This window comes from Erinaceus europaeus, chromosome 3, assembly GCF_950295315.1.
Source record: "Erinaceus europaeus chromosome 3, mEriEur2.1, whole genome shotgun sequence".
Lineage (NCBI taxonomy): Eukaryota > Metazoa > Chordata > Mammalia > Eulipotyphla > Erinaceidae > Erinaceus > Erinaceus europaeus.
In genome coordinates this window covers 66,732,760-66,758,028 of record NC_080164.1, presented here as the reverse complement: position 1 = coordinate 66,758,028, position 25,269 = coordinate 66,732,760, and the positions used below count along the sequence as shown (strand labels likewise).

The 25,269-nt window shown below is 41.2% G+C and overlaps 1 protein-coding gene across 1 annotated transcript in view; it reads right to left on the bottom strand.

Moving 5' to 3' along the window:
- LOC103126597 (immunoglobulin kappa light chain-like) overlaps positions 1 to 4,404 on the bottom strand; it is a 104,342-nt gene extending 99,938 nt beyond the window's left edge. Inside the window, exons 1-3 of the mRNA XM_060188435.1 lie at positions 4,314 to 4,404; positions 3,892 to 4,195; positions 2,172 to 2,244 (exon numbers count right to left, since the gene is read on the bottom strand). Of these exons, the coding sequence (XP_060044418.1) occupies positions 2,172 to 2,244; positions 3,892 to 4,195; positions 4,314 to 4,368 (432 nt within the window). The 5' untranslated portion in view covers positions 4,369 to 4,404. The remainder of the gene's footprint in view (positions 1 to 2,171; positions 2,245 to 3,891; positions 4,196 to 4,313) is intronic.
- Positions 4,405 to 25,269: the final 20,865 nt, after the last annotated feature.

Below are 25,269 nucleotides of genomic sequence, written 5' to 3'. Positions count from 1 at the left end.
TTTTCATGTCATGAGAAAGATGTTGGGATAGAGAAACATGCCACAAGTGCAGGAACCACATGAGATGGTGGCTCTGCGGTAGGCTTCTTATGAACTTTTGGCTTTGGATCTGGGTCCAGATTGTGATGAGGGCCTCAGTTTGACACCTTGACTTTATGAGGTTTCTCAAGACCTCAGGATCTGCAAAGAAATGAGGAAACTAAAGGGGCTGGTTGGAGTTTGAAAATTTCCTTTGTTCCTTACCCTGTATCTGGTTGATGCAATCTAGGACTGTAGTTATAGCAGAAGCTGCTGTTCTTACCTAAAACAGTCTTTGCAGTTAGACTGTTCCCTACAGATGACCACAGGACCTGTTAAACCTTCCTTTACAGATGACTGATCTGCTTATCGGATGACACCCCTTCAAGCATGTCAAGAAATCCCAGCAGCTAGGAGTAGAGCACAGCACTGACACCATGCCTGGGACTTTACTGACACTGATGGGACTGTGATTGTATCACCTGTTCTATGTGTGAGCTCAACAGAGAAGGATCCCAGATCCTTCCTATAGATCCAGTATCAGATACCTGCTGCCATTATCAGCAGCCTGAGGTCACTGCCTTCTCTAGATCTCCAGTAAGGGATGGAGGCATCTCAGTCTTTCATGTTATACTAGTTTTCCCTTTGAGGCTTAAACTATAGACCACTACTTTTGTAGCCTTAGGTTCTGGTAGCCATGAGGACTTAGTGCTAATATCTCAGGAAGCATGGAGACTCTGACAGTCTATATAAATTCCAAAACTACTGGGATTTTTTGTCTGGCACTAGCTCCCCACCTTGCGCAGATGCCTGAATCCTTCTCTCCCCTGTGAAGGCGTCTGCTGATGATCTGTGCTCTTACAAACTGCTCACTTTTCTTGTTCTAATGGCAGTGATGTCTCTCTTCTTTTTTATTTTATTTTTTAAAAATATGTTTTTTTTAAGTGGCCCAGGGGATTGCGCAGTGGGTAAAGCACTGGACTATCAAGCAGGAGGTCTCAAGTTCAGTTCCCAGCAGCACATATACAGGAGTAATAACTCTCTTCTTTTTTTAATAATAATTTTTTAAATATTTTTTATTCTGTTTTGTTGTTCTTGTTGTTGTTGTAGTTATTATTGATGTCATTGTTGGATAGGACAGAGAGAAATGGAGAGAGGAGGGGAAGACAGAGAAGGGGAGAGAATGATAGACACCTGCAGATCTGCTTTACCACTTGTGAAGTGACTCCCCTGCAGGTGGGGAGCTGGGGGCTTGAACCAGGATCCTTTTGCCAGTCCTTGTGCTTTGCCCCACCTGCGCTTAACATACTGCGCTACCGCCTGACTCCCTGATGTCTCTCTTCTTGCTGAACTACAGAGCTCATTTTATTTTATTTTATTTATTTTATTTTTAATCTTTTCTTTTTTGAAGCATATTCCTTTTTGTTGCCCTTGTTATTTTATTGTTGTTGTTGATGATGTTGTTGTTGGATAGGGCAGAGAGAAATGGAGAGAGGAGGGAAAGACAGGGAGGAGGAGAAAAAGATAGACACCTGCAGACTTGCTTCACCGCCTGTGAAGTGACTCCCCTGCAGGTGGGGAGCCAGGGGCTGGAACTGGGATTCATATATATATATATATATATATATATATATATATATTCTTTTTTTATTTAAGAAAGGATTAATTAACAAAACCATAGGGTAGGAGGGGTACAACTCCACACAATTCCCACCACCCAATCTCCATATCCCACCCCCTCCCCTGATAGCTTTCCCACTCTCTATCCTTCTGGGAGCATGGACCCAGGGTCATTGTGGGTTGTAGAAGGTGGAAGGTCTGGCGGGCCAGTGGGGGGTGGGAGTGGGTGGGAGGGATGGGTCACAGTCTTTTGGTGGTGGGAATGGTGTTTATGTACACTCCTAGTAAAATGTAGTCATATAAATCACTAGTTAATTAATATGAGAGGGGAAAAAATAATTGTATGTCTTGAAGTTTTTTAAAACACAGACTGAGTCTTTTAAATATATAGGCTGTGTAATTGATATGCAGACTCTCTCAAAAGCCTAGACCAAGTAGATCAGAACCGGGATTCTTAAGCGGATCCTTGCGCTTTGCGCCATGTGCGCTTAACCAGCTGGCTACCACCCGACTCCCCAGAGCTCATTTATAACCAGTGGCTCTGATGGCTGCAGAGGGTCAGCACTAATGGCACAGGAAAAAAGTGCTCTTTCTACAATGCTACATCTGCAAAAATTGCAGGAGTTTAGTATCAAGTTGCTACATCCATTTTCTGGCAGCGGAATGGCTCAGCTCACTGGTGTCCTGGAGAACTGAATGTCCCCAGCTTATGACCCTCAGCCTGCCTGATCTGTAATTCATGTCACAGAAGACCTGAAATTCTTTCCCAAGGCAATAGCTGAAACTTTGTTTCTCTCCTTACCTAAACAAAGTGCTTTTGTGTACACACCTTCAAAAATAAAGGAGGTTGAATTCAAAAGATTGACCTGTCTCTCCCACCCATACATATGTATCTCTCCGGGGAGGTAGCATAGTGGTTATGCAAAGGGATCCTCACACTTGAGGTTCCAAAGCCTCAGGTTCCAAAGCCCTGACCCACCAAATGCCATAACTGAGTGGCATTCTGGTAAATAATAATAGTAATAATAACAAATAAAATAAATGAGTTTAAGAATTCTTAATACTGAAAAACAAGGAGATATAGCTACAACTACAGTTAATCATGGGACAATGACCTTAATAGACACTTCACCAATAAAGATGAACACACAGTAATTAGTGCATCAGAAGATGCTCCAAGTCTCATGCCTTTATGAAATGAAGATTAAAACAAAAATGTGATCCTTATTACTAAGGATGTTCCAAGTCAGGAATACTGACAATGTTCAATGTTGACAGGTATTTGGAGCAATGGGAGTTCTCAGTGCTGGCAGGAAAGCAAAATGATACATGTACTTTGTAAGAAGATTTGCTGTTTTTTTATTTAAATTTTTTTATTTGTTATTGGATAGAGACAGAGAGAAATTGAGAGAGAAGGGGGAGATAGAGAGGAAGAGAGACAGAGAGACACCTGAAGACCTGCTTCACTGCCTGTGAAGTGCAGGTGGGGAGCCGGGGGCTCGAACCGGGATCCTAACAGGTCCTTGCACTTTGCGCCACACCCGCTGCGCTACTGCCCGACTCCCTGATTTGCTATTTTTTTATTTAAATGAAGCCTAAACATACTCTAAGTGTATGATCCAGGAATTGAGCTGCATCCCTTCATAGAAAAGTACTAAAAGTTATGAACAAAGCCATTTACTATATAATAACAAGAGATTCCTAGTGCAAATTGTGGATGGTTGACATGAGTCTCAGTGGGGGCTCATTGGTTGTAGCATGCACCATTCTGGTAAGGGGTATTGATGGTGGATAATATGAGACACAGTGCATGTGTGTGTGCATGCAGAGAACTCATAGAAGATCTCTGTACATTCTATAAAACTTTATTGTGGACCAAATTTCTTCTTGATCTCTCTATACATATATATGTCTATGTACTTAATATGCTATATGTAGGATGCTTATCTGAAGTGAATTCTTTCCCACTATATGCCCAGTGATTGATTTCATAATTTAAAATCTCAATCTGTAGTCTTTCTATATTAAATCAACTGAGGCATTGTCATGTCTGTGTTGCTAGAGCTGAGCAGGAAAAAGGAGAATTTGGGTGTCTTGGAGACTGCCTATTCCTTCCATCAAAATCCTTCAGCCACTTTCAAAGCAATGATGCATCTGAGAAAGTTTCAGCAGATGGAGGAACCAGAAGGAGCAGCTGGGGCAGCCCGACCTCACACATTGCTTCCTTGGGTGGTTTATGTTCTAGTTTGTAACGCTGTGAGAGGGTAACTGTTATACTGTTCACAGTAGTAAGTTGCAACATCTTCAGCCTCTATATTGTTGATGGTGAGAGTGAAATCTGTCCCATATCCACTGCCACTGAAGCGGGAAGGGACCCCAGTTTGCAATTTGGATGCTTCATAGATCAGGAGCTTTGGAGCTTTTCCTGGTTTCTGCTGGTACCAGGCTAACCACTTGCTAATGTCCTGGCTGGCCCGGCAGGTGATGCTGACTGTTCCTTGTAGAGATACAGGCAGGATGGATGAAGCCTGGGTCATCTGGATGTCACATATGGCACCTGAGATTGGAAACAGAAACAAATGTCCCTAAAGTTAACCCCAAAATCAGAGAACTTTCCTGAAGGGTCAGGGTCCTGGCCATCTGCCTTAGTAGATGCCCCATGCATCCTTCCTCACCTGGAAGCCAGAGCAGCAGGAGGCTGAGGAGCTGAGTGGGGACCCTCATATCCATGTTGTGTCCTGACTGAGACTGACTCCTGCACAGATTGTGACCACACTCTTAAGAAGAGTCCAGGACAGTGGTTCATGTTCCTGCAGCATGCAAATCAGCAAGGGATGGGAAGTCAGAGACAGATACAGTCAGTGGTACTTATCTTAATAAGTAGCACAGATGCAATAGCTCCCCAGTGTCTCAGTGCTCCCAGAGCAATAGAAATTTGCCATCAGAGGGCTCACTTTTCCCTGGTGACAACAAGACAGAACCAGTCATCTGTGGCATTATTGCATTGTTATTTTAGTAACTTCAAAATCAATGGCAAGTGTATGTGATCACTCTTTTGAAGACATGTTCTATCAGATATGGTACATTAATAATAGTACTTTTTTTTTATTTGTATATGTGAATATATTGAGACCAGAGAATTTTCCTCTTGAATCTGATTCCCTTGATAGTTATGATGTGCAATTATCATCACTAGCTGCTAGAGATTCAGGGATGTAGAAGAGCAGTAAAAGTATGTGAGGCCCAGGTCAGAGGCTCAATGGGTAGAGTGCAAACATTTTATTTGTGAGGTTTCTTTTTCCAGCACCACATGAGTACACTCAAGATAGTCAGAGCTCTGTGATGATGGTATGGTGCTTTGACATATCTCCATCTCTCTCCCTTAAAGATAAACTGATGTATCTTTAAAAAGAGAATTTATCTGGGAGCTGGGCAGTAGTGCAGTAGGTTAAGAGCAGGTGGCACAAAGCACAAGGACTGGTATAAGGATCCCAGTTCGAGCACCCAGTTCCCCATCTGCAGGGGAGTCGCTTCACAAGTGGTGAAGCAGGTCTGCAGGTGTTTATCATTCTCTCCCCCTCTCTGTCTTCCCCTCCTCTCTCCATTTCTCTCTGTGCTATCCAACAATGACAACATCAACAACATCAACAATAATAACTACAACAATAAAACAACAAGGGTAACAAAAGGGAATAAATAAATAATTTAAAAAGGAGAGAATTTATCTTAAAAAAAAACATGCATAGTGTAAATTGGTCCAACCCCTGTGAAAAGCAGTCTGGAGAACTCTCAGAAGGATAGAACTGGACCTACACTATGACTCAGCAATTCCTCTCCTGGGAATATAGTGTAAGGAACCAAACACACCTGTCAAACATGGTCTGTCAGGTTCCAGGTGTCATCAGGATGCCGGCCAGACTTCCCTGGATTGAAGACACCACCAATGTGTCCTGGAGCTCAGCTTCCCCAGAGACCCATCCTACTAGGGAAAGAGAGAGGCAGACTGGGAGTATGGACCGACCAGTCAACGCCCATGTTCAGCGGGGAAGCAATTACAGAAGCCAGACCTTCTACCTTCTGCAACCCTCAATGACCCTGGGTCCATGCTCCCAGAGAGATAGAGAATGGGAAAGCTATCAGGGGAGGGGGTGGGTTATGGAGATTGGGTGGCGGGAATTCTGTGGAGTTGTACCCCTCCTACCCTATGGTTTTGTTAATTAATCCTTTCTTTAATAAAAAAAAAAAACTGTAAAAAAAAAAAAAAACCATGGTCTGTGTATACCTATGTTCATAGCAGCACAATTTCTAATAGCCAAAACTTGGAGGCGGTCTAGTTGTCCAACAGATGAGTGGCTAAGAAAATTGTGTTATATATATACAATGGATTACTACTCAGCTATTAAAAGTTATGAATTCACCTTTTCCACCTAACCTTGGATAGAGCTTGAAAGAATCATGTTAAGTGAGATAAGCCAGAAAGAGAAGGATGAATATGGGATGATTTCACTCATGGACAGAAGTTGAGAAATAGAGCAGAAGGGGAAATGCAAAGGAGAACTTGAACTGGGTTTGGTGCATTGCAGAAAATAAAGGACTGGGGGGGGGCACATTTTCAGGTCCTAGTGCATGATGGTGAAGGAGGACCTAGGTGGGGGGGTGTCAGAGTGTTTTGCAGAAAACTGAGAATTTTTATTCATATGCCCAAAATGGTATTTATTATTGACTATAAATCATTAACACCCCTAATTAAAAAAAAAACATACATAAGGCTCTGGGTCCTTCCTCCAATAGCAGTAAAACAAACAATGAAAGAAAAAGGCCTGTGGATGTCATGATTGGTTAAGAATAATCTGTTTACCTGTCTTCTCCAGTTAAGCCAACTGTCAACTCCATTTCTGAGTGCCCTGTTCTTCCATTTCCACTTGGCTGCAAGTCAGATATTCTCTCCCTCTTCAAGAGAAAATTCTTATTGCCTTCTCAACTCTGGGTTACTGTATAGACCCATGTATATGTGTCTTTCCTCCTGGCATTCTCTCCTGAGCTACAATCTTCCCTAGACTAACTTCTTCTTTATACCTTTGATTCTGCTGTGTTCTATGCTTGCATATTTTCACCAAGAAATCTCTTTCAATTCCTAAAAGATGTAGCTCTCAGTGGTCAGGTTCAAGGTATTGTGGCTCGAGCAGTGATCAGAGACCCCCAATAGAGAGGGACAGTAAATGACCACATAACTGTTGGAGCCCCCACAATATAGATGGGTGTCTACATTGGCATGTGCTTCATGCTGAGTCACCCTGCACTGGAATTTCTTTTTTTCTTTTTTTTCTTTTTATTTAAGAAAGGATAAATTAACAAAACCATAGGGTAGGAGGGTACAGCTCCATACAATTCCCACCACCCAATCTCCATATCCCACCCCCTCCCCTGATAGCTTTCCCATTCTCTATCCCTCTGGGAGCATGGACCCAGGGTCTTTGTGGGTTGCAGAAGGTGGAAGGTTTGGCTTCTGTAATTGCTTCCCCGCTGAACATGGACGTTGACTGGTTGGTCCATACTCCCAGTCTGCCTCTCTCTTTCCCTAGTAGGATGGGGCTCTGGGGAAGTGGAGCTCCAGGACATATTGGTGGGGTCTTCAGTCCAGGGAAGCCTGGCCAGCATCCTGATGACATCTGGAACCTGGTGACTGAAAAGAGAGTTAACATTTCTATTTTTCTCTCTGGAAGGCCCAACTTGCTTTGTCTTTAAGCATCATAACTTATCTAAATGATTCCACACAATGTTTTCTCTTTGTCTTTGTGCTATTTCTATTTTTTTTTTTTGTCTTCTTGAAATAAAATACCTGTTTTTCCACATTGGAATTAGTTACAAATGTCATGTTAGTTAGTCACATTGAGTGGCATAAGTATATTCATGAGCATAAAAATGGTAGAACAGATCCTAACTTCTTGGAGCTTATATGGAGTCACTGTCTGCCACTGGCTGCCTCACAGTTTTTTAATACCTATTTATTTTTTATTAGTGACTTAATATTGGTTCAGAGAATTACAAGAAAGCAGGGGTACAACTCTGCACCATTCCTACCACCACAGTTCTGAATTCTCAATCCCTCCATTGTAAGCTAAGCCGCTCTCTTAAGGTTGCAGATATGGGTTAATTATTATTTCTACAACCACCTGTCTGTATTTATATATAGTTGCCCCATTTCTCCCCCCCCCCATGGTTACATATTCTCTTCTTTTCTAAGTCATACATGCACCTATTACTATATCTAAATGTCTCTACCATTTTCCTCTTCTCTCTCCAAGTCCTAATGGAATTGGAGTTCAGAGTTCTTTGGTCATTTCTGGATTCTGTAATTGCTTCTCTGCTAGACATGGGGTTGGAAGGTCAATCCATACCCTCAACCTCTTTCTGTTTCTCTTTCTTTTCAAATTGATTTAATAAATGATCAACAAGACAGTATGATGAAAGGGGTACAATTCCACACAATTCCTACCACCAGAGTTCTACATCCCATTCCTTCCATTGGAAGCTTTCCTATTCTTTATCCTCTGAGAATATGGACCCAGGATCATTATGGAGTGCAGAAGGTGGGAGGTATGGCTTCTGTAATTGCTTCTCCACTGGACACAATTGTTGGCAAGTTGATCCATACTCCCAGCTTGTCTCTCTCTTTCCCTAGTGGGGAAGGGCTCTGGGGAAGCAGACCTCAAAGGCACATTGGTGGGGTTGTTTGTCCAGGGAAGTCTGGTTGGCATCATGCTAGCATCTGGAACCTGGTGGTTGACAAGAGAGTTAACATACAAGGCCAAACAAATTGTTGAACAATCATGGACCTAAGGGCTGGAATAGTGCAGATGAAGAGTTGGGGGGTCCTCCATTTTGTATCTAGCTAGTAGGCATATTTTAGTTAAATTCCAAAGGACCTGTAGCTATACCAGTGTTTTTTTTTTCCTTTTTCTTTTTGCCCCTGAGCCTGAAATCTGATATGCCAGTGGATCCTATTTATTGTCTGGGGAGATGATGTCATGGCTGGGAAAAGGACCAGAAAGCTAGATCAGGGAAGAGAGTAGCTCTCTAATATGGGAAAGGGGTATAAATATTGTTGACTGTAAACCCCATTGATTTAATGTGATTTGGGGCCCATAATTAGCTTAGGAGCCTGTGTGACCTCTGCATCCCTCTAGATCTAAGTTCACATTCTGTGGTCATGAGTAGGAAGATTCCATGCTACCCCAATATCGACCCATCTTCCTCAGGTATAGCATAGAGTATTTTGTCCATCCTCCCTTCAGAAGATAGAACATTCTCTACCATTGTTAATCCAAGTTGAGGGCAAGGTCCTATGGGGGCCCACAGAGGGGTCTATTTGTTGTTCCTGATAGAAATTATCAGTAACAATGGAGAGAGGGATCTATTCAAGGTCTAGGTCCATCGTGTCTGTTTGGGAATCTCAAGACTCTCCAATTAGGGCCCCAGCTGTTGGGGTGGCCTGATAGTGACTAAAGAGTCATCATTAAAGTATGCCAGTCTCTTACACTTACTCAACTTTTGCAGTCCTTGCTTTGCTAAGGTTAGCTTTGGAGTGAGAGAACTGTAATAGGAAGTAGGTGAGGAGGGTATCTAAGTCTAAATGGATGCTATTTTATTATGAACTTCATACAGACTCACTACAGACTATTGTGTATTTTTGCTTTCAGGTATATATTTTGCCCTAATTTATGGATACATGTGAGCATATGCTCTATCTAATGGGACCTGGCCTATATCTAGGTTTTGGGAGTTTGTTAGGAGGTGAACCTCCTGGAATGGAATTAGAGACTACCATGAAAGGAAAAGTCTTGCCCGAGTGATGAGGGTGAAGGGTTGGCATTCCATGTCTGACGTCTCTGGACACAGTCTGAGGTGAAGCATGCTGAGATGGTACTCATTGCTTTGAATAGGTTGGAATCGGCAGATGCAATATCATTTGGTATGACTTGAGAGAAGCCGGTGCGCCGCTATGTTCCATCGCTGGGGAGCCAGAGACGACCCGAACTGCCCCTGCGGCTACAGACAGACTATGACCCACAATAGTCAACGACTGCCACCTCTCCAGATTCAAAGGAGGTCTCAAAACTTTACATCAGGCTCAACCTGATGCTGTTGACTGGCTACGGAAGAAGGGCAAACGCTAGAAGAAGTTTAATCCCCCCTGCTTAACACTGCATTACACTGTATTCAATTTATATAACCTCTGTTAACAAGCACCACCTTCCCTCCAGGGCATTGGTGGTTTAGTGGTAGAATTCTTGCCTGCTCCACCCCCTCTCCTTGTCATACCCTGATTTTCACCAGTCACTTTTCTCTCCACCCTCTCTACATTGCATCTTTCCCCCACCCTACTGGGCTAGCATATTTATAAGGACAAGATTGTAGTTTTTTAGTTTAGCTTAGCTCGGCTTAGATTGTGCTGCATCCTGCATAAATAAAGAGATACTGCGTGAGTATCCAGCCATGAGTCCCGGGTCATCTGTCTCCTCTCGTGAAGCCAGACCGACATAAACAACAATTGTCTGGGGAGATGATGTCATGGCTGGAAATAAGGTTAGAAAGCTGCATCAGGGAAGAGTGGCTCCCAAATATGGGAAAAGTATATAAATATTGTTGACTTTAAACCCCATCGATTTGATCTGGGGTCCATATTCAGCATAGGAGCCTATGTAATCTCTACATTCCATATAGTTCTGAACTTGCATTCTGTGGTCATCAGTAGGAACATTCTGAGTTGCACCAATTTCAGGACCCATCTTCTTCAGGATCCATCTTCTTCTCCCTTTGGAGGATGGAATATTCTCTATCATTGTTGATCCACATTGAGGGCAAGGTCCTATGGGGGCTCCCACAGGGTCCATTATGTTGTTCTTGATGGAGATGACCAGTGATAATGGAGAGTGGGATCTCTTCGAGGTCTAGCCTCATTGTGCTTGTGTGGGAATCCGGCACCAGCTGATGGGGTGGCTTGATAGTGACTAAAGAGTCATCATTAAAGTATACCAGTCTCTTTCCTTATTCACAAATAGTTGTATCTTATATAGTGAGGCAACCAGTTGCTTTTGGTCTTCCTGGTCTAAGATTATAGGTGATTTAATTTTTTTTTTAAGTCAGGGGTAGATAGCATAATGGTTATGCAAACTGACTCCCATGCCTGAGGCTCCAAAGTCCCAGGTTCAATCCCATGCACCACCATAAGCCAAAGATGAGTAGTGCTCTGGTCAAAAAAAAAAAAAAGTCATTATTAGAATGCACTAACAATTTAATTCCACTGTTAAAATCCAATCAGGTTACCAACTTAAAGCCTTAAGTGCTTATATTGAAGGAATATATACTCAGGACGGGGATTTATGCATCAAAAAGTTTGAGATATTCAATTTCCCCCTCTCATATTGATTGAATAGTGATTTATAAGATTATAAATTAACACCATTCCCACCACTAAAGGTCCCTCAGCTTGTTTCTATCTTTCCCTGTGGTGTATATCTCTGGAGAGATGAGGTTCCAGGACACATTGGTTAGGTTCTGCCCCAGGAAGTCAGAATAGAATTATGATAGCATTTGCAACTTGGTGGCTGAAAGATGGCAAGATATAAAGTGGGTCAAAATGGTTAATGAAAAGGAATGAAAAAGTAGGAACAGAGCAGATGAGAATAGAGATCTTAGGGTGGAAGGAAGCCAAGAAGTACATTTGAAGCATGTTCCTAGGGGCCCGTGAATATCATAGTTTTTGCTGGAGTTTGATAGCTAACATGGAGTTAGACAAAAATATTGTCTGAGAAGATGGTGTCAGAGTAGAGAAAATGGCTAGAAAGTTGGGTTAGGACAGAGAGGAGCTCCCAATCTTGAAGACAAATTATGAATAAAATTAACTGTTTATCCCCATCCATAAACAAATTATGAATAAAATTCACTATTAATCCCTATCCATCCATCCCCATGTATATGGACCTAGGACCCATATACATATTTATATTTAGCACAGGAGCCTGTGTGACTCTGAGTCCCTGTTGGTCTGAGTTCACAGTTCATGGTCACAGCTGGGAACACTGCAAGCTGCACTCATTTCAGAACCAGTCTTCCTTGAGTGGCAGGGCAGGATGACCCAGCCCCTCCCTTTCGAGACTGGAGCAGTCTCTACCACTGCTTCTTTATAGCTTCACAGATTTTTTTTTTAATTATCTTTATTTATTTATTGGCTAGAGACAGCCAGAAATTGAGAGGAAGGGGGAGATAGAGAGGGAGAGCTATACCTGTAGCACTAAGCTTTCCCTTTGTAGGTGGAGACAGGGGCTAGAACCTGGGTCCTTGCTCATTGCAACATGTGTGTCCCAACAGATGTGTCACCACCAGGCCCTGCCTCTAAGTTTTTTTTCAATTGCCTTAATGCATAGACTTTTAGTGTGTTGTTACCTCTCACCCTCCACTATAAATCAGAATTTCTTATCAAAATCCTGATTTGACCTGTATGTAACATTGCACACCTTTCCACATACTTCTCTGCCTCCTCAGAAGGAGAATAAAAATAAAACATAAACATTAAATACATTTTACATTCATCCTTTTCTATGGTTTATTTATTTATTTATGGTGTGCACTTAAGAATATTTTTATTGTCTTTATTTTATTTACGGTATAGAGACAGCCAGAAATTGATAAGGAAGTGGGTGATAGAGAGGGAGAGACAGAGAGACACCTCACCACTTGCAAAGAATTCCCCTGCAGGTGGGGACTGGGGGCTCAAACCCAGGTCCTTACGCATTGTAACATGTGCATTCAACCAGATGCATGACCACTCGATCCCTATTTACTTCTTTTCTTTTTTTTAAATTTTATTATCCTTATTTATTTATTGTATAGAAATAGTTAGAAATCAAGAGGTAGGGAGAGACAGAGAGGGAGAGAGACAGAGAGACACCTGCAGCCCTGCTTCACCACTCAGGAAGCTTCCGCCCCTGCAGGTGGGGGCCGAGGGCTTGAACCCAGGTCCTTGCACAGTGAAATGTGTGCACTTACCCAGGTGCGCCACCATCTGGTCCCCTATTTATTTATTTCTTGTGAGAAAGAAATAGGGAGAATCAGAGCATCATTCTGGCACATGTGATGTAAATGATCAGGCTTGAAACCTGAAGCTTGTGAGTCTACTGCTTCTGCTACCCTTCAAGCCACTGCAGTCATTTGTTAGAACTCACTTATAGTTGACTTTTAGCCAACTATAGATTAACTTATAATTCTGCTAGAAGATAATTATGTGTCTTCCTTCCTGGAGCATGGTGGCTATTTCTCTTGCCTTAGGCCTATGCTGGGCATGGGGTTGGTTTTGGCAGACATATGCAGTGAATAGAGTCTTTGTCAAGCTGTGTGAAGGGATGGAGGGTGGGAGGTGAGATCATTCTTCCTAGAGGAGGAGAATTTGATCACAGATACTGTTTAGACTTTCCAGTGGAGGGGGCTAATCAAAAGCAATGCTGTTATGAGGCACTTGAAAAGTCACCCTGTGAGACCTTTCCTTTTATAGTACACTCTAATTTCGTCTCAGGTAGTTCACTTTCTAACAAAGTCCCATAACCTAGATATACACCAGTTTCTGTGAGAGAGAGCTTATGTTAACATGTATCTATAAACTACTGCAAAATATATACCTGAAAGCAGAAGTTCACTAGAGTTTGCAGTGAGTACCTCCCTAACACTTCCTCTCCACTATTCCAAGCTTGGGATCCATGATTGCTCAACAAATTGTTTGGCTTCGTATGTTAACTCTCTTTTCAATCACCAGGTTCCAGATGCCACCAGGATGCTGGCCAGGCTTCCCTGGATTGAAGACCCCACCAATGTGTCCTGGAGCTCTGCTTCCCCAGAGACACACCCTACTAGGGAAAGAGAGAGGCAGACTGGGAGTATGGACCGACCAGTCAACACCCATGTTCAGCGGGGAAGCAATTACAGAAGCCAGACCTTCTACCTTCTGCAACCCACAATGAGCCCGGGTCCATGCTCCCAGAGGGCTAGAGAATGGGAAAGCTATCATGGGAGGGGGAGATTAGGTGGTGGGAATTGTGTGGAGTTGTACCCCTCCTACCTTATGTTTTTGTTCATTAATCCTTTCTTAAATAAAAAATTAAAAAAAAAAAGAAAAGTCACCCTGTGGGCTTGTCGTGATGTGGAGCCTCTGCCCTTGTATGTGACTGATAAGACACCTTGTCACCCCAACCAAGAGCCAGCACCTAGTAGCAACATGTAGCTCAGGCCCTATCATTTTAGTCGATTTTGCAGTTGACAGCAGCTGCAAAAATTAGACCAGGACCCCAATAAAGAAAAAAAAAATTAGACCAGGAAAAAAAAAAACCTACAGAATAACTACCTTAATTTATACTGCTGCCAAGATCACAACTTGGGTCTGTCTGCTTCCACTTGTTCCTCTCTGCTGGTGTGGGATAAACAAGAGCTCAAAATTCCCCAACATGCCCTGGACTTCAGCACTTATTAACAGATCCAGGGCCATCGGCACCAGCAACACAGCCTCTTATACTGTGCATGTTCCTACAGGAAGCAGGTGTCTTTGTCATGCTCAGACATTCACAGACAGAGGGGGCATTTTGTCTGGAGAGCTGTCACTGTGAGAGACTGGCTGAAATGTTGCTGGCAGAAATACACCCCAATGTCTTCAGCTTCCACTCCACGGATGGTGAGGGTAAACTCAGCACCAGAGCCGCTTCCCCAGAATCTGGAGGGGGTTCCATTGACCCGAGCAGAAGCCCCAAAAATGAGCAACCTGGGTGTTCTCTCTGGCTTCTGATAGTACCAGGCCATGGAGGTCCCCACCTCCATGCTGCTTTCACAGGTGATGGAGATGAAGCCACCCAGGTCTGCAGTCAGGGTCTCTGGAGTCTGAGTCAGCCTGATCTGCCCTCTGCCACCTTCAAGGACACCACAGACAACAACATACTGTCAGCCTTCTCTCAGACTTAGAAGAAAATATTATGTTCCTTAGAAGTATCTCATGCTTCACCATGATCATGATAGAGACTACATGCCTCAGGACCATCCCACCCTTTCCTTTGTCTTCAATTCCAGAGTTCTTAGACCAGGGCTGTGTGTCCTCAGGACTAGGGCCAGCTGTGAGAAGTGGTGCTAGGTGGCACAGTCATGCGTGGGCAGCAGGACTAGCTTAATCTGCAGTGGAAACATGCTTACCTGGAAAGGCCATCAGCAGGAGACAGAGGAGCTGGGACTGCAAGCCCATCTTGGGGTATTTCTGGAATCTGCTGCTTCTGGAACCAAAGGCAAGGGGCATGGGACTGGCCAGGCCACCTGTCAGGCTTCTTCGAAACTGGTTCCTCTTCCTAGGGAATAAGTAAATTCAGAGCTCCTTGGAGATAATTTTCATGTCTGATGACCTCACCAGAGTTCTTTCTAGTGCACTCTTGGAGCTGTTGACTCACTACAATAGCTGTTGTAGGAAGAGGTGGAGGTGATAGAGAATATCTTCTCCCACAGAAGCTGTGACTCAGCTCAGGGGCATGATGAGGCTGCCTTGTTCACAGGGCTCCTTCCAGAGCCTGGAATGAAGTCCCCAGAGATAGCAGAGGTCTGCAGTGATCTTCAAGATCTGTTTGTATATAGAGATGAGAGGTTGATGTGGCTTTCTACTTTAACATTCTAACAACCTAACTATTCTCTGAGCCCAAACCAGGCAAATATCACAGCTGAACCAAACCGAGCTGTCTTTGTCACAGAGAACAACTATCAACCTTAGCACTATTACCACCCGACAGAGACTGGCTGTTAAGATTTACATGGTGGCTGAAAGACACTGTGAATATGAGAATGCAGCTGCCCACAGAGATGATTCGAGCACACAGCTCACCTGACAATGAGCAGGTGTCTGGGGACCAGAATGTGGACCCCCGGAGGGACATTAGTCAATCTACCCACCTTTGTTTTTGATCTCCACACCAACATCCCCTGAAGTGAAAATCCAAGTTCACAGTACCAGGAAGAGGAACAAGGAGCAATGTATAGATTTATGAAACCACAGAGTGGAAGGAATTTGCCTCAGAAGGCTTCTCACTAGGGACTTTATGATGAAGGGAACTTTAACAACCTGAGGTGCACATCATGGGGTGCAGACGTGTGTTGACACTATCTGCACCCTGTTTTATCCGTTCTGTGCTCTCACCCCCCCCCCATGAGAAGTTGCCATTAAGTGCATTAAAGATATATTGGTCTGGCGATAGTCAATGTTTCTTGAACTTTACAGTTATTTTTCCCACCTATGAAAACAAAGCTGCAAACATTCAGAACAGAATCAACTCTCTTTCACCTCCAGGATTCACCCATTGTCCCAGCTGGATCCCCAGTGATCAGGATCCCTTTGGGCTGCACACTTGAGAGATGCTGAGAGTGCTGGGAGGAAAGAGGGTGAGATGGGGAATGGGAATGAAATGCAGCAGACAGCAGGATTCTGCTCATGGAAATCCATACAAATAAAACTTTATTTGCAAGTGTGGATGGAATTGGAAAACTAGAGAAGAGGAAGGATAAAATATTTTTTTTCTTTTTTAGTCTTTTAAAAATTTTATTTATAAAAAGGAAACACTGACAAAAACCATAGGATAAGAGGGGTACAACTTGTGGTCCGGGAGGTGGTGCAGTGATAAGGCTTTGGACTCTTAAGCATGAGGTCCTGAATTCGATCCCCAGCAGCACATGTGCCAGAGTGATGTCTGGTTCTTTCTCTCTCCTCCTATCTTCCTCATAAATAAATAAATAAAATCTTTTTTTAAAAAAAGCGGGATACAACTCCACACAGTTTCCACCACCAGAACTCTATAACCCATCCCCTCCCCTGATAGCTTTCCTATTCTTTATCCCTCTTGGAGAGATATGTATGGCATGTGAAGAACTTCTCCCATTCTGTGAGGGGTCTCTTTGTTTGTGTGATAGTTTCTTTGGCTGTGCAGAAGCTTTTCAATTTGATGTAGTCCCACTGGTTTGTTTCTGCTTTAGTCTTCCTTGTAATTGGGTCTGTATCATCAAAGATGTCCTTGAGGTTTAGGTGAGAAAGTGTTCCACCAATGTTTTCCTCTAAGTATTTGATAGTTTCTGGTCTAACATCCATATCCTTGATCCATTTGGAGTTGATTTTTGTTTCTGGTGAGATAAGGTGGTTCAGTTTCATTCTTTTGCATGTTTCAACCCAGTTTTCCAGCACCATTTATTGAAGAGAACCTCCTTCCTCCATTTAATACTTTGGGCCCTCTTATTAAAGATTAGATGTCCATAGGTGTTGGGATTTAGTTCTAGGTTTCAGTTCTGTTCCACAGGTCTGTGTGCCTATTTTAGTTCCAGTACTAGGCTGTTTTGATGATGATGGCCTTATAATATAGTTTGAGATCTGGGAGTGTGATGCCTCCATTTCTGTTTCTTTTCCTCAAGATGGTTTGGGAGATTCTAGGTGTTTTCTCGTTCCAGATAAATGATTGTAGTTTTTGTTCTATTCTCTTAAAGAAGCTTGGTGAAACTTTGATGGGTATCATGTTAAATTTGTATATGGCCCTGGGGAGAATATTCATTTTGGTGATATTTATTCTTTCAGTCTATGAACATGAGATGTTTTTCCATTTCTTGGTATCAGTTTCTATTTCCTTAAATAGTGACTCATAGTTTTTAATATACAAGTCCTTCACTTCTTTGGTCAGGTTTATTCCTGGGTATTTTATTGATTTTGCTGCAACTGTAAATGAGAGTGATTACTGGATATCTTCTTCTTCGAACTTAGTGTTTGCATAAAGAAATGCCACTGAGTTTTGTACACTGATTTTATAGCCTGACACCTTGCTATATTGCCTGATAACTTCCATGAGTTTTCTACTGTATTCTTTAGGTTTTTCTATGTATACTATCATATCATCTGCAAATATTGAGAGCTTGACTTCTCTTCCAATCTGTATTCCTTTGATTTCTTTCTCTTGCCTTATTGCTATGGCAAGAACTTCCAATACTATGTTGAAGAGTAATGGTGATAATGGATATCCCTGTCTAATCCCTGATCTGAGGGGGAATGCTTTCAGCTTCTGTCCATTAAGTATGATGTTGGCTGTAGGTTTGCTATATATGGAGTTCAGTATCTTGAGGAATTTTCCATCTATTACCATTTTTTGTAGTGTTTTGAGCATGAATGTGTGTTGGATTTTTTCAAAGGCTTTCTCTGCATCTATTGAGATGATCATGTGGTTTTTGGTTTTGCTTTTATTGATGTGATGAATGACATTGATTGACTTACATATGTTGAACCAGACTTGGATTCCTGGGATAAATCCCACTTGGTCGTGATGAACAATATTTTTGATATACCACTGTATCCAGTTGGCCAGGAGCTTGTTCAATATTTTGGCTTCTATGTTCATCAGAAAGATTGGTCTGTAGTTTTCCTTTTTTGTTGTGTCCCTATCTGCTTTTGCTATCAGGGTGATGTTGGCTTCATAGAAGGTGGAGGCGAGTGTTTCTTCGATCTTGTGGAAAAACTTTAGAAGCATAGGTATTAATTGTTTCCTGAAAGTTTTGTGGAATTTGTTTGTGAAACCATCTAGTCTAGGACTTTTGTTGTTGGGAATATTCTTAATCAAAGTTTTGATTTCTTTGTGATTGGTGCATTTAGGTTTTGTAGTTCTTCTTGGTTCAGTTTTGGAATGGTATATGTTTCTATGAATTCTTCCATTTCTTCCAGATTCTCTAGCTTGGTGGTGTACAGTTCTTTGAAAATGTTTCACATGATTTTCTGGATTTCTGTGGTGTCAGTTGTGATATCTCTCTATCATTTACAATTCTATTAATTTGAGTCTTCTCCCTTTTTTTTTTTTAGTGATTCTGGCTAGGGGTTTGTCAGTCTTGTTTAATTTTTCAAAGAACCAACATTTGGCTTCATTGATCTTTTGAATGGTTCTCTTATTTTTGATGTTGTTTATTTCTGCTCTAATTTTAGTGATTTCCATCCTTCTGGTGGCTTTAGGGTTCCTTTATTCCTCTTCTAAGTCTATAAGGCATGCAGTAAGGTCGTTTACCTGAGCTTTTTTCTTGTAATCTAATGTGTGATTGTATGGCTATGAATTTCCCTCTCAGTACTGCTTTAGCTGTGTCCCAAATATTTTGATAGCTTGTGTCTTCATGTTCATTTGTTTCCAGGAACATTTGAATTTCTTGCCTGAGTGTCTCTCTGACCCATCCTTTCTTAAGCATCATGTTGTTCAGTTTCCAAATTCTGTGACTTTTAGTAATTTTCTGTTTGTTATTGGATGTTATTTACTCCACTGTGGTCTGAGAAGATACTTGGGATGATTTCAGTGCTCTTGAATTTATTGATACTGTCTTTGTGGTCTGTCCTTGAGGATGTGTTGTGTGGATTTGAAAAGAATGTGTATTCGAGTTTTGGGGGGTAAAGAACTCTGAAAATGTCCAGGAGGTCTAATCTGTCCATCTCTTCATTTAATTCTCTTGTTTCTTTGTTGATACTCTGCTTCATTGACCTGTCAGGGTGTAAGAGTGGAGTGTTATAATATCCATTATTATTGTATTACTATTGATATATTTTTGTAGTTCTTTCAGGAGGTGTTTGACGTATTTAGATGGTCCCTCATTGGGTGCATAGATGTTAATAATTGTTAAATCTTCTTGGTTGATTGATCTTCTAATCATTATGTAATGGCCTTACCTATCTTTTATTAATTTATTTAATTTAAAGTCTATTGTGTCAGAGATGAGAATGGCTGTTCCTGCCTTTTATTGTGGTCCATTAGCCAGTAAGGTAGTTTTCTATCCCTTCACTTTAAGCCTGTTTTTGTTTTGTTGGATCAGATGGGATTCTTGCAAGCAGCATATGTTTGGGTTGTGTTTACTGATCCATCCTCCCACTCTGTGCCTTTTAATGGGTGAATTTAAGCCACTGACATTTATTGATATCTAGGTATTTAATGTATTGTAGTGCTGTTATTCTACAATTTTTTATTTGTTCTGATATATGGCAAGTATTATGGTGATGTTCTTGTTTATAAGAGGTCCTTTAGAACCTCTTTCAGGGCAGGCTTGGTGATGGTTGCCTCCTTTAACTGTTGTCTGTCTGAGAAGGCTTTGATTCCTCCATCTAGTTTGAATGAAAGTCTAGCAGGATATATTATCCTTGGTTAAAACCTTTTTCATATAGGGCTCAATAGATATCTTGTCATTCTCTTCTGGCTTTTAGAGTTTGAGTGGAGAAGTCTGTTGATAGTCTTATGGGTTTTCCCCTGTATGTGACTTTTTGTTTTTCCCTTGCAGCCTTTAGGACCCTTTCTTTATCCTTAGTTCTTTTCATTGTAACTATGATGTGTCCTGGTGTCTTCAGGTCTGGGTTGATTCTGTTTGGGACTCTCTGGGCCTCATGAATCTTAATGTCCTTTCTGTTGTTTAGGTCTGAGATGTTTTCTTCTATAATTTCCTCTAGAATATTTACTTCCCCTTCCTCTCTTTCTTCCTCGGGCAGGCCAATTATACGAGTGTTACTTCTTTTGAGATCATCCCATATATCTCTGTTGTTTTCAGTGTTTCTCAATTTCTTTTTGAGCTCTTTTACCTCTTTCTTAGTTTTCTCTAGCTCATCCTCTGTCTGGCTAATTCTGTTTTATGCTTCTGTTAGCCTGCTTTCCATTTCCTCAGCTTCTTTCTTCAGTTCAGTTATAGTATTAGCTTGTTTTGCTAATTGACCTTTTAGTTCATCTATTTCAGCTTTCAGTTCTCTAATTACCTTGAGGTAGCTTGTGTTTTCCTTGTGGGTCTCATCTGTTGTTTCCCTAATTCTAATAGCCCTTCCCTTCATAGTTGTCTTCATTTCTGTGATTGTTAGGTTTACTATTACTTGCATACTTTTCTTATCTATGGTTACTTCTGACTGATTTGGAGTTTTTTCTGGGCTCCTGTCTTGATTCATTGTGGTAGCAGTTTTATTTGCTCTTGACTTAACTATTTTCTTTTTATTGATGTGTTTTTTATTTTTCGTTCTTCAATTGTTGTGTTTTGAGTACTAGCCACACTATATTAAATACCTTTATGACAAATGTAGTCACCCAAGCTCATAAATTACAATAATAGTAACTTAAGCAAGGATTGATGCAGTTTAACCAATACCAGTTAGCCAAACAGCAGCTCCAGTCCAAGAAAAAATAGCAGCCAAATCCAAAGGAAAAAGAAAGATAAAGGAAAAAAGGGAAAACAAGAATAGACAATTATGCAAATCTACTGTCCACTGTAAATTCTTGGATAGCAAGAGGAGAAAGGGAACTAGGGAAGAGAGACACATACACACACAGAGTCCACTCTAAGTCAGATTTCTTCCCCAAAATAATTCACAAATGAGTATCAGTGAATTCATAAATCAAAAGAAGGAGGAAGGAAGAAAAGAAGACATGAAGTAAAAAAAAAAAAAAACAGTGAAAGGAAAGAGTTTTTGTTTTGTTTTGTTTTCTTGTTTTGAATTAGCTAGGAGTAGAGAGAAAGGAGAGTGGACACAAGAGGTAGAGAGAAACAAGTTCATCTTACCCTGGATAGAACACCCAGTCACCTAGCAATGGAGAAAACAACAACAGTTAGTTTTGGTCAATCTGAAGAAGGAAAGGACAAAAGTGACACACATATAATAATAGTAATAATAAGATAGAATAGAGTAAAAACCCCTAACAGTCAGTCTGCAGTTTGGAGTGCTCCAAACTGGCTGCAGGCAGCCTGAGCAAAGACAGCCAATTGTAAGAAGTATCCAAAAAAAAACCACAAAAAAAGCTCTAGGTAGTCTTTCCCAGGCAGGGGTGGGGTGAGGCTGTGATTGTGAAGTATTTTGTCACTCAAATAGAGCTCCAGACACTTAGAAAAAAAAGAGAAGAAAAACAAAAAGGAAAAACACCCCTGGTGAGCCAGGGATCTTGGTAAAGAAAATAGCTCAGAAGGGAGCCTGCTAGGAGCCTCTGTCCAGCCCCTGCTGCTGGTTCTGGGGTTGGGGGGAGGGGTGAGCTTCAGAAATAATCAAAAGATTTCTTGTCTCTTTCTCCCTGGCCTCCATTTTCTAACTCAAGAGTGGTCTCACCCTTAAGATCTCTTATTCACCCTCCTCCTGATGGCCCAGTTTCCTACCCTATCCAGAGAATACCTGGTCACAAGCTTCTGTTTGTTGCAACTGCTTGCAAGTAGAGTCGCCATCTTGGGTCCGCCACCTTATTATTATTATTATTTTTTTAACCAGAGCACTGCACAGCTCTGGTTTATGATGGTGCAAGAGATTGAACCTGGGACTTTAGAGCTTCAGACATGAGAGTCTCTTTGCATTAACTATTAGCTATCTACCACCATCCAAGTATTCTGAATTTACAAACTTCAGGTGATTTCTTTGACCTATACATAACTTCATAATGTTCTGGAAAATATTAAGAATTTGAGTGAAACTTGAATAATAACACATAGAGTTAAACAAAAGAGTTACTAGACAATATATATTTTTCTTTTTTTAATTTCTTTATTGGGGAATTAATGTTTTACATTCAACAGTAAATAGAACAGTTTGTGCATGCATAACATTTTTCAGTTTTCCATGTAACAATATAATCCCCTCTAGGTCCTCTGTCATCCTTTTTGGATCTGTATTCTCCCCACCCACCCACCCCAGAGTCTTTTACTTTGGTGCAATACGCCAATTCCAGTTCAGGTTCTATTTATGTTTTCTTTTCTGATCTTGTTTTTCAACTTCTGCCTGAGAGTGAGATCATCCCATATTCATCCTTCTGTTTCTGACTTATTTCACTTAACATGAATTTTTCAAGGTCCATCCAAGATCGGCTGAAAACGGTGAAGTCACCATTTTTTATAGCTGAGTAGTATTCCATTGTGTATATATACCACAACTTGCTCAGCCACTCATCTGTTGTTGAACACCTGGGTTGCTTCCAGGTTTGGGCTACTACAAATTGTGCTGCCAAGAACATATGTGTACACAGATCTTTTTGGATGGGTGTGTTGGGTTTCTTAGGAAATATCCCCAGGAGAGGAATTACAGGGTCATAGGATAGGTCCATTTCTAGCCTTCTGAGAGTTCTCCAGACTGTTCTCCACAGAGGTTGGACCAATTGACATTCCCACCAGCAGTGCAGGAGGGTTCCTTTGACCCCACACCCTCTCCAGCATTTGTTGCTGCTGTTACCTTTTCTGATGTATGACATTCTCACAGTAGTGAAGTGGTATCTCATTGTTGTCTTTATTTGCATTTCTCTGACAATCAGAGACTTGGAGCATTTTTTCATGTGTTTCTTGGCCTTTTGGGTCTCTTCTGTGGTGAATATTCTTTCCATGTCCCCTCCCCCCCATTTTTGGATGGGGTTATTTATTGTCTTGTTGTTGAGATTTGCAAGTTCTTTATATATTCTGGTTATTAGCCTCTTGTCTAATGTATGGCATGTAAAGATCTTCTCCCATTCTGTAAGGGTCTCTTGGTTTGGGTAGTAGTTTCTTTAGCTGTGCAAAGCTTTTTAATTTGATGTAGTCCCATAGGTTTATGCTTGTCTTAGTCTTCTTTGTAATTGGATTCATTTCATTGAAGATGTCTTTAAAATTTATGCGGGAAAGAGTTCTGCCAATATTTTCCTCTAAGTATCTGATAGTTTGTGGTCTAACATCCAAGTCCTTGATCCACTTGGAATTTACTTTTGTATTTAGTGAAATATAGTGGTTCAGTTTCATTCTTCTGCATATTTCAACTCATTCTTTCCAACACCATTTGTTGAAGAGACTCTGGTTTCCCCATTTAGTAGTCTGGGCACCTTTGTCAAAGATTAGATGTCCATAGATGTGGGGGCTTACTTCTGGGCTTTCAGTTCTATTCCACTGGTCAGTGTGTATATTCATGTTTCAGTACCAAGCAGTTTTGATGACAATGGTCCTATAATACTATTTGATATCTGGGAGTGTGATGCCTCTGGTTCTGTTCTTTTTGCTCAAGATTGTTTCAGCAATTCTAGGTCTTTCCTGGTTCCAGATATTTTTTCTTTTTTTATTAGTAATTTAATAATGATGGACAAGATTGTGGGATAAGAGAAGTACAATTCCATATAATTCTTACCACCAGTTTCATATCCCATCTCCTCCACTGGATGATTTCCTATTCTTTATCCCTCTGGGAGAATGGACCAAAGATCTTTATGGAGTACAGAAGATGGGAGGTCTGGCTTCTATAATTTCTAGAACTTCAGTTGATCTATCTTGCATTTTGCTTTTGTGTGGAGGTGAAATTAGGTGGCTCAGAAGATAGGAACAGCTCTGTGTGAATTCATCTTTGCTTGAAAGTGAGACCATTAGGCAAGTTTGACAATATGATGACTCTATGATAACGATGATGTTCAGTATTAGAGGCAGTAAAAAATGCAGAAACAAACAGACTAAAAGGAAGTGAGTATGCATGTGTCTGGGAAAATGTTATACATAAATACCAGTAGGGCATCTAGTTCCACCGACTGCACATTTTCTGTACAGCTGAGGGCATTTGGAGGTTTTTGTAACAGAATCTGTTACTGTGAGAGGGAGATTATCATCATGTTGACAGAAGTAATTGGCAACATCTTCAGGTTCCATGTTATTGATGGTCAGGGTGAAATCTGTCCCATAGCCACTGCTACTGAATCGGGATGGAATCCCCGGCATGAGAGTAGAAACATATTTAATAAGGAGCCTGGGAGATTCTCCTGCTTTCTGCTGATACCACATTATGTCATCATCAATGTTTGTGCTGGCTTTGCAGTTAATAATGGCTTGGTCTCCCGAAGCCACTGACAGAAATTCTGGAGTCTGTGTGAGTATTGTTTCTGCCTTGGTACCTGTTAAGGGAAGCAAATAGAAAAGATAAATTAAAAAAATGTCAGGTTGGGAGAAAATGTAAGGAATATGTCTTGTACAATATATTTTGCCAAAATTCAGAGGACTTAAATGCTATGACAAGAAAAAAACATTTCTCTCACTAGAAATCCAGAGGAGCAGGAAGCTGAGGAGATGAACCTGAGATCCCATGGCCTTCTTGTGATCTTCAGGAGTGGTCAGTGTCCACACTAGCAGGAGAACATGTAATATATGACCTCAGAGGTGCGGAGGGGGCTTACACATGGGGACAGATATGCAAATTAAATAGCATGAGGTAGTGGAAGGAGAAGGCAATATTTGCATGGCACAGTGTGAATCACCAGACATGAGATAAGTAGAATGTTGTCATCCTTCATCACCATATCAAAAGGCTTGTGACTAACTCTTGGACATCCAGGCAAGTATCATTATCTTTCATTATCATTATCTTATCTTTCTTTAATTATCATTATCTTTATCATTATCTTTCTTTATCATTATCTTTATCTTTATCTTTCTTTAATTATCTTTCTTTAATTATCTTTCTTTAATTTTGCTTTTCTGAAACCAGACTTTTTGTCTGTTATTCTGTTACATTTGTACAATCAGGTACAAATAAAACTACCAGACAGAGATGCCATGCCTATAGTCACAATGTCACCAACCCTTGCTCTTCTTTGTGTCTAACATTCTGGGCCC